Source organism: Sinocyclocheilus anshuiensis, unplaced genomic scaffold, assembly GCF_001515605.1.
Source record: "Sinocyclocheilus anshuiensis isolate Anshui unplaced genomic scaffold, SAMN03320099.WGS_v1.1 scaffold274, whole genome shotgun sequence".
Lineage (NCBI taxonomy): Eukaryota > Metazoa > Chordata > Actinopteri > Cypriniformes > Cyprinidae > Sinocyclocheilus > Sinocyclocheilus anshuiensis.
The window spans coordinates 1737868-1747967 of NW_015547698.1; the positions used below are offsets into that span (position 1 = coordinate 1737868).

Below are 10100 nucleotides of genomic sequence, written 5' to 3' on the forward strand. Positions count from 1 at the left end.
ACTGATTATAATGACTTATACTGTCTTTTTACGCATTGCGTTGCATCGCGCCGTGTAAACATAAAACCATGTCGGCATTTGTGATCAGAGAAATGACAAACAACAAGCGCTACTCTACACTGCTTAAAACTCGCGTCACTGAATCGTCAGTGGCAAATTCTTTTAAATATGAAAACGTACTTAGTCTGTGAGTCAGAAGCGCCAGACTGTCCTTGCAAAGTTGGAACTGCCCCACTTTATAGAAGCAACCTTTGTGCACAGAAGCATTGTAGGCTACTCAGCAGGTTCAGGAAACAGTCCTCCGTAAAAATGCGCTGCACACATCTGAATATTTGGTTTGAACTGTTCTGGAACAGTGTTGTAAATACAACTTAACCACTGATTTCTAGTTGTGTCCTCTTTTGGAAGACCAAACAAAGTAGTTTCGCTTTCACAACGAAACACAGCATCTCCACGACATGGCGGCGGCAGCAGCAATACTACAGCAAGAATCAAAGTTATACCTTCTTTCTTTGCGTGAACATTTGGGCGGCGTTATGCAAATCTTACCACATCGTGACGTAGACATGTGGAGGCGTGTTTAAATGAGGCGTTTTAGGAGGGTGTGAACGAGTCTAAACTTTTATAAAGAATATCTCTTTGGGTTTGAGACTTTAGTCTTTGCAACTTTAGGGATCTTATCTATTCACGAACAGCTTGTAACACTCCAAAGACAAAAGAAAAATTGAAATTGCATCATATGACCCCTTTAAAGCACATGATGAAAGAGTATAATCCAAAAATAGTCTTTTAATTATTAATCCACAAGGAACACACACACACACACACAAAGGAGAATCGCAGGAGCAAACGTAGCACACACAATAGTAAAGAAAAAATAACCGGCAACGACTGAACAGAACAGGGAGTATAAATAAGGATACTAATGAATGAGTATCAGCTGCAAATCATAAGTAACCATAGAAACAAATCAGGACTGAACAGAAACTAGGGCAATGGAACAAAACAGGGAGGAGGGTGTGAACGAGTCTAAACTTTTATAAAGAATATCTCTTTGGGTTTGAGACTTTAGTCTTTGCAACTTCTTCTTAGGGATCTCATCTATGAACGAACAGCTTGTAACACTCCAAAGAGAAAGGAAAACTTGAAATTGCATCATATGACCCCTTTAACTTCACTCTGCAGGGCCCAGCTCACTGCTCCACTCTGCATTTCGGTTTGGGGCCAAACGACCCGGTTCTGGGAATCTCTGGTTCTGAACTGGAGGTGGATGTTGAGTATACCTTTCGCCTGACCGTCAGCAAAGAAGGCATGACCCCAGAATCCACAAACCAAACGGTGAGTGCTTTTATTATAGATTACTACAAGCTTTTCATATCTAATGTGTTTGTATTTGCATTTACAAATATGTCTTGTTATTCATTCTTGTCATTTGATCAACAGCTGTTTTTCTCCATCGCTCATACTCATTTTATATTACAAAGTACATCTCATTATATTTTAATTCTTTACATTTTTAATCGTTTAAAATAAAATGAAAATAAAATAAAAATTGTATTCAATAACTACCTGCAGTCCAGTTTAAGCATGTTCAAAGTGCACTGAATAGAGCTGTCATATTTTAATGAAGTGATTGTCATTCTTTTCAGTGCAAACACGCCTCTTTTCTATGTAAATTAGGCTCATTATAGAATACTAATTATCCACAATCAAAGGCATTCAATGCCACGCTGTTGCCACCCCATGGAAAGCTGGCAGTAAACAGATTTTAATTTAAAAGATACATTTGTTTACATTTTTTACCAATCATGACTGCAGTAAATCGTCAAATTAGGAACAAAAGCACATCCTCCACCATCTCATTACACGAAACCGGTCTGTGAGATGTGGATTTGTGCCTTTTTTGTGGGGTGTAATTGTGCTTTTACCTGATATGCATACTTTCAATAGTGAAGTGTGAGCTAAAACAATGCAGTGCATGCAAATGAGCAAAGTTATGAGTGTTTGCTATTCGTTGTTAGTTATTCCCGCCTTTTGTTTTGTTCTACAGCATTCAAATTAATCGCTATTGTCATTACAAAATATTCATTCTTATTAAGCATACTTTGTATTTAGCTATAATTAACTGACCCGAACTGGTAAAATGAAAGTTTGTTACATAATTCCAAACATAATTTACTTTCTGACCTTCACAATTCTAAGCTACATGTGAAAGCTTGATATGTTATGCGAGTTTTGAATGAGAATGTACATGAAACTTATTTCACTCACTGAATTGAAATGATTTGTTGGATCCTAAAGGGAATATTTTATGAGATTTAACTTTGAGGGTCTGATTGCTTTGGGAACCGAGATGTAATCAATTTGCGATGTCTATTGACCCCTAAAATCCTTTTTTTCCCCTTCATAAACCCATTATTCCTGTGTCACATTCACAACAGGTATGGGAGATTTGCCAGTCTCAGCGCTAACATTGTTAATATTTGAATCAGTTCAAAGAGTGAGAGACGTTTCAAACTAATCAGTTTCCATCATAATTGCCATGTCAGTTTCCATGGTCAACAGAAAACATAATTGCATAACTTCAAGTTTGTTTTCTTCTGTCTTCTCCTGCTCACAGGTGTGGGTGCAGAATGGTCGCATCCCGATGGTGTCGCTGGAGTGTGTGTCGTGCAAAGCTCAGTCTCGCTACGAGATCAGTCAGAGCTCTTATGTGTACCTGGCTGGCACCTGCAATAACTGTCACAGCTCACACAGAGGGGTGAGAACAACCCTTATATGCATGGCCCACTCATGACACGCTGTCATCAATCACAGGCTTACTATTAAACCAGTGTTGCCTATGGGAAAGTACGAAATGCAAAAATAATTACAACTCCCTGCTGTTTCGGGCTGGTCGGGATGCTCAAATAGAACTCTTAAGCACATCACAAAATCAAAATTGGACAAAATTATTTTTTGGCCAGTGAAATGCATATTTTAATTCCTTTATCTTCTAGCTTTCCAAAAAGCATGGAAAGCATGATATAATTTGCCCCTAGGACTAACACTGTCCTCATCGAATCTGAATGTTGGGAATTACATATTTTGGATTTTGTGAGTCACTCATGCCTTATTTATTAGAGGAAACATGCCGTCATCATTTTTTGAAGAGAGCTGTACATGGAGAGATAGCGGCATGATGTCATTCTAGAACGGTTTGTCTTTTTTCACAGGCATTCCTCTTGCTTTTTTCCGACCTGCTTTCTCATAATGTTTAGACTGAGACTCGAGTGATGTTATGGTTATGGGAACCGGAGGGGAGACCTGAGTGGGCGTACGGGGTGATGTCATCATTATGATGTGATGTGTTCCACTGCATTAGCCGTTAACGACATGCCAAACCTCCTTAAACACGTATTTACTTGGCGACCGAGCGGTCAAACACTCCTTCCCCCTTGGTCTGGTTCCCGTGAGCCAGAGACAGTAAATATTATGGTACAAGTCAGGGACGCTTATCTAGTGGTTCAAACACTCAGTCTGAGATGAGTGCTGATTGGGATTAATGGTGATGGAGGTCACTGCAAGGTTACAGAAAAACCTACTTGGAATTCATATATATATATATATATATATACATAAATGACATTAAAATGCATTGGCTTTCCTACGTAGGCATTTGAAATAGTGTCATTCATGAATTTTAACACATCACATAATGTGTTTAATTTTAATTAACTATGTAAATGTATTCAAATAATATTTTTTTCTATTTTTAATGGAGAATTATTCATAATAATTTACATACATTTGATAATTTAACTGCTCATTTTAAAGTGATGAATTTAAGTCAATATTAATATGGAAATGACATGTAAATATCCCTGCCGTGTCTGTTGTTGTTGTTAGCGCTGGACGGCGATGACTGGAGGGAACGAGACGCTGGTGCTGGATCTGAACACCACCACCACGGGCAGCAACAGCATGAACCTGGTCCTGCGACAGGGCATCCTCCGCGATGGAAACTCCTACATATTCAGCCTCCATGTGACCGATGACAGCATGGACCGCGAAGGAGTGGCCTACATCGAGCTCCACCCCAACCTGCCGCCAGCCGGCGGGACATGTTCTCTGTGGGCGGATGGGGACGGGCCTCAGGTGCGCACACTGCTGGAGAGAGTGCACTTCAACTGCTCAGGTGAGACTAGAGAAGAAGGACTTTATGTACCGTAGGATACTGAGAAGAAGCAGAGCTGAACGATCGCGTCTGGTTTTCAGGTTACACTGATATAGATGAGACAGAGTCTCTGCTGGTCTATAGTCTGCTAGCGGTGCGCTGCTCTGGGATGTACTGCGAGGAGTTCTGTGTGTATAAAGGCACGAGTTCAGAACATTCGGCCTTCCTGCCGCCGGGCTTCAGCTCGGCCCGGTACCAAGTGACTGCGGTTGTTATGGTGGAGGACCACCAGGGGGCGACAGTCATGGCCCGCAACAAGTAAGACACGGTTTGGCTTCGAGACTTCATGTGTTCCTTTCTTTGCAGCCAGTGTTGTGAATGGTTTGTAATGCGTGTGTCAGGTCGATGGAGGTGGTGCTGCCGGCGGTTCCTGACAGATTCAGCTGTCTCCCTCACTGGCTCAGCAATCTAACCGACTCCACCCTGAGAGAGCTGCTCCGTCAGGGAGATTCACAGAGAGTACGGGAGCTCTCACTCGCTCTCATCACCGTCCTCAATGAGGTAAGACCGACTGTCCGTCCGTCCGTCCGTCCGTCCGTCCGTCCGTCTGTCTGTCTGTCTGTCTAACTAACTATCTATCTATCTATCTATCTATCTATCTATCTATCTGTCTGTCTGTCTGTCTACCAGATCCATCCATGTCTATACATCTGTCTATCAATGTCCTTCCATCCATCCATCCATCCATGTCCTTCCATCCATCTATCTATCCATTCATCTCTATCATCCATCTATGCATAGATATCTATCTGTCTGTCTGTCTGTCTGTCTGTCTGTCTGTCTGTCTGTCTGTCTGCCTGCCTGCCTGCCTATGCATCTGTCTTTCCATCATCTCTCTATTCATCCATCATCCATCTGTCTTTCTCTCAATCTGTCCATCTGTTTGTCTACCCATCTGTCTCTCTATTTATCTCTTCATCTGTCTATCAGTCTACCCATCCAAGCCATCTATCCTTCTATCAGTCTGTCCAATTATCATCCGTCTATCTGTCTGTCTGTCTAGCTTTCTGTTATCCATCTTTCATCTGTCAATCATCCGTCCGTCCGTCCGTCGTGTCTTTCTCCGTCTGCTCATCTTCTCGTGTGTGTTTCTGTGTCAGTATGAGCAGGGTGTTTCCCGCAGACGTGAGCGCGTGTCTAAGGCAGAGCGTCAGTATCGCGTGAGCGTCAGAGGAAACATCACCAGAGCGCTGACATCACTGGACCTCACCACCGTCAGTGACATCCAGCAGACATCAGCGGCGCTCGCGCAGTGCACGGTGAGACCAGACGTCCTCATGCATTCAATCCTGAACTACTTCAAAGACACGAGACACATGACCGCTCACAGAGCGAGAAATAAAGGCTTTCTTGTGTGTGTTTGTTTGCAGGCTGTGAGTCGAGAGTTTGTGTGTGAAGAGTGTCAGAACAGCACTCTGGACAAACTGGAGTCGATGTTAGAGATCCTGCAGACAGACACTAAACAGGGCACAGTCACCCCGACCGAGATAGCAGACAACATACTCAATATCATGGGTAACACATATGGTAGATAGTGCAAGGGGTAATTATATGGGATACTGTTGGTTCAAATTACTTGTCGTCTTTCATGAAAAAAAATGACAATTGTAATATAGATTTTTAATGTATTACTATTATTACTAACGATTATTACTATTAACTATAGTAATATAGGATAATTATAATATTGTTTTCAAATGTATTATTATTATTAATTCAGGATGGTCTACCAGAAAAAAAGATGACACGCATGTGCGTATGAAACTAAACCAACAGCATCTCATGTAGATACTGATCACCCCTTACACTCTCTGTCTAGCCCCTCGCACCTTATTTTTTGGCGGGCGTTGTTTTGTCTTCTCTCCCCTGCTTTCAGTGCTCCTCTCTCCACCCCCTCTTTGTTGTTTCTCTCCTCTAGCCTCCGCTGCGCACGCACACGCACACGCACACGCACACACACACACACACACACACACACACACTCTTGCTATTGAGACAGCAAACAGAATCATCCATTTCATGGCTATGTTATGCTAACACACTCACAAGCAAACAAATAACCCCAGAGGCAACAAACTGTTATTGTTCACTTGTTTACATGTTTTCATTTTTCTAATTTCTTACTAAATCTTATCTGAACTAAATCTACGTATGAATTCTAAAGAAAATACAATAAAATATTTCACAGTAAAATGCCCCAACCTGTATTATATTATATTATATTATTATACTCCACAAAAGCTTTGATTTATCTTCATTTGATGTATCTTAATTTTTTTTTTCTGAGCAGTGTGATTAATTACAATTAATTCTGTTGATTTATCAACATGCAACTAATTTTTATTTTTTTTTTTATTGACAGCCAAATTAAATCAAATTCTAATCAGTCTTGTAGCACTTCACTCCTCTTTTTGGTCTTTCATGGAGCCTTTTATCCTGTTCCTGCTGGTTTTCAATATTCATCCAGTCAATAAATCTATTTCCCCCTCAGGTGACCTGATCCACCAGGTGAGCCAGGCTGCCTCCTCTCCACCTCCGGAGGCCGAGGACCGCGGCGGCCTCTCCCAGCAGCCTCCGCTTCTCTTAGAGGAGCAGCAGCATCACCCGCTGCGAGTGGCCGCTAAAGCCTACACCCTGTCCTCCGTCCTCATGCGAATCCTCATGCTGGGCCGCGTCCTCAATGAGGAGCCCCTGATCCTCCGCGCGGCCGAGATCACAACCGCCGGCAAACGTGCCGACCCGCAGAGCCTGCTCTGCTACGGCGAGAGCGACACGCCTGAGTGCCGGCGTTTTTCCATCCCGCGAGCGTTCAACAGCAGTCTGGGACGGGCAGCAGGGGGTGCTCTGGCGCCCAACAGCGAGGATGGCATCGTGCAGCTGCTGTTCCAAGTGGAGCCCAATCCCTTTCCGTTCAACTACGTCGCCAATTACACCGTGTCGACGGAGGTGGCGTCCATGGAGTTTCACACGGTGAACGGGACACAGATTCCCATCTCGGATCTGGACGACAGCCATGCCATAACAGTTGCCGTTAATAACGGGAGCGCGGCTGGGCTGGATGGTAACGGATTGGAGGCTATCTTGCCGCCAGCGGGAGCCGAGAACATCAGCCGCTGCGGTTCAATCATCGTGAGGGTGAGCACGAGGAACACCAACAGACAAGGAAGTAAGAGGCGTCTTTTTTCCCCTAATGTTTTGATGTTTCTCACTGATGTGTATGGCAGAATAATATTGGAAGTGCATGTTGATGAAAGGCCTTTCATCCATAATAAAAGATGCGTTTGGAAGCAGGAAGCTCTGTTGTTTGTTAAAATCAACATCAGTCGCCACAGGAGTAACTCATTCATTAAAATCAGCAGTGAAGATGATGTTTTTCACAAAGCACAGAGAGCGGCTCATCCTGCCAGATATGAAACTAAATTATTCATTTTGTAAATTTTGTTTTTGATTGTCAGCCAATAAAATAAAAGCACTTGCCATTACGCACTAATACACACGAATTAGTTTTTATTCTAATTTCTAATTTCCGTTCTCCGTCTCAGGTCCTATGACACCACGCGTGATCACTTCATAAACGTGTCGACGGGCTGCGGCGCAGACGATCCGCATCTGATCCGGCTGGAGGTGGCCGTCTTCACCTCGCTGTGTCAGTATTTCAGCGAGAGCGGCAGTCAGTGGCGGACGGACGGCATGCATCCGCTTCCCGAGACCAGCGTGAGCCGAGCCGTGTGTCGCACGCATCATCTCACCGCTTTCGCCGCCAGTCTGTTCGTTCCCGTCGACGCCGTCTCCTTCATCATTCCTGTGAGTATTACAACTCAACTCCGATGCCATTTGGTTTTTCGTAATACTATTAATAATATATTTTGAAATTAACCTTAATTCTGTCCAGACATACTAGTAATGATTCTTTAAAATAGTTTAAAATATATTTCATTAATTTATTGTTTTATATATGTTTTAATTTTAACATATTATATTATATTATATTATATTAGCAGTAGTAATGATTCTTTATATTTTTATATATTTCTATTTTAGTTTAATTCATTTATTTTTTTATCTATATTATGTTATAATTTCAAAAAATAATTAAAGAATAAAATTAGTAATTGTTTTATTTTTTCAAATACTTTTAAATCAGCCTTCCTTCCGTCCGGGCATAATTGTAACAGTATATTTACTACTATGTCTAATATTTTTTATAATATTTTTAAAATCAGCCTTCTACCAATATATCTTTTTTTTTTTTATTCATATTTATATTTCTGGTTTTCTCAAGTTTAATATATACTAAGCAGTTAAATTATTAATATTAAATTATTATTTCACAAATTGTGTATATTTTAATTCTCAAAAACTATATATATATAATATTAAAAAAATAAAATTTTCTTCTAAAATAATGTTTGAAAATAATCTTTTTTCTTTCCACAGAAGTTATGCAAGTTTATTATATATATAAAATATATTCTTCATTTTAATTTTAAATGTATTGTATACATTTGAATGTTTATGATATGATGTGATATGGTTTAAGGGATAGTTATAATGCAGTGTCATCTGTCAGGAGCGTTCGGTGACTCGTAGTCTGGTGGTGGTGCTGGTGTGTGTGATCGGACTGCTGTGTTACGCTGTGGCCGGTGCTATAATGCGCAAGCTGGATCAGATGGACCTGAGACGGGCCTCTGTGGTGCCGCTGTGTGGGAAGGACGGTCTGTACAAGTACGAGATCCAGGTCAAGACCGGCTGGGCTTACGGAGAATATTAGTAATTGTCTTGTGTTTTTGTCTTTTTACAAAATATATGTCTATATCAATTTTATTTATTTTCATTTAATTTTTATTTATTAATTGTTATTTATTTAGCTATTTTAGTACATGAAGTTAAACTATATTAAAATGAGAAATCTTTCTTTGGCCACTAACTGAAATGGCAATAAAAATAATTAAATTTTTTTAAGTTTTACTTTATTTAAATTACCTTTATTTTCAAGTAACAAAAATGGTTTTTTTTTTACAGTTTTAGTTGACGATAATAACCCTGGCGATTGCAGTGTCATCTGTCAGGAGCGTTCGGTGACTCGTAGTCTGGTGGTGGTGCTGGTGTGTGTGATCGGACTGCTGTGTTACGCTGTGGCCGGTGCTATAATGCGCAAGCTGGATCAGATGGACCTGAGACGGGCCTCTGTGGTGCCGCTGTGTGGGAAGGACGGTCTGTACAAGTACGAGATCCAGGTCAAGACCGGCTGGGCTTACGGAGCAGGTGAGATGCAGATGTTTCGCAGGTTAGGAAAGTCTGACCGTCCTCTTAGACTGAAAGAAACTGTCCGATCGACATGTTAAAGTGACCAGCCACTGACTAGTTCTGAGTCACTGCGTCAAGGTGTCTGTTAACGTGTGAGATTTTGCAGGCAAAACGTGCCATTGTCTATTATCAATAGTGTAGATACGTGACGCACAGTTCACACAGAAGTCACTTTAAAACAAAGCAGCTTTCTTTTGCTAAACACGACAAATTCACCAACCTGAACACCAGGGAAATCAGCGTGGGGTTCAAATCGCACAGAGTCCTAGTGAAATAAACAAATATATGTTTTTATTTTTGTATTTTCAATTTTAATTTAGAAGTTTTTGTCATTTTGTTGTGTGTTTTTACCATTTTTAAATGTCTGTTTAGTTTGTATTCATTTTTATTTCCGTTTCAGTTTTACTTATTTTAGTACACCAAGTTTTAGTACACAAATGAGAAATTTTGCTTTGAACTAACTGACTTTTTTTTTTTTTTTTTTCAATTAATGTTCATTTTATTTCCAGTAACACGTACCATTTTTTATGGTATGTGTTATTTTAGTATAATGGATATAATATTATAGTTATATATA

The 10100-nt window shown here is 40.8% G+C and overlaps 1 protein-coding gene across 1 annotated transcript in view; it reads left to right on the forward strand.

The window, feature by feature from the left end:
- Window positions 1-10100, forward strand: part of pkd1a (polycystic kidney disease 1a) — an 84866-nt gene that overhangs the window by 54535 nt on the left and 20231 nt on the right. The window contains exons 19-28 of the mRNA XM_016506420.1: window positions 1186-1338; window positions 2621-2761; window positions 3889-4177; window positions 4258-4474; window positions 4558-4717; window positions 5317-5475; window positions 5587-5731; window positions 6708-7562; window positions 7746-8020; window positions 9286-9481. Coding sequence (XP_016361906.1) covers window positions 1186-1338; window positions 2621-2761; window positions 3889-4177; window positions 4258-4474; window positions 4558-4717; window positions 5317-5475; window positions 5587-5731; window positions 6708-7562; window positions 7746-8020; window positions 9286-9481 — 2590 coding nt within the window. The remainder of the gene's footprint in view (window positions 1-1185; window positions 1339-2620; window positions 2762-3888; window positions 4178-4257; window positions 4475-4557; window positions 4718-5316; window positions 5476-5586; window positions 5732-6707; window positions 7563-7745; window positions 8021-9285; window positions 9482-10100) is intronic.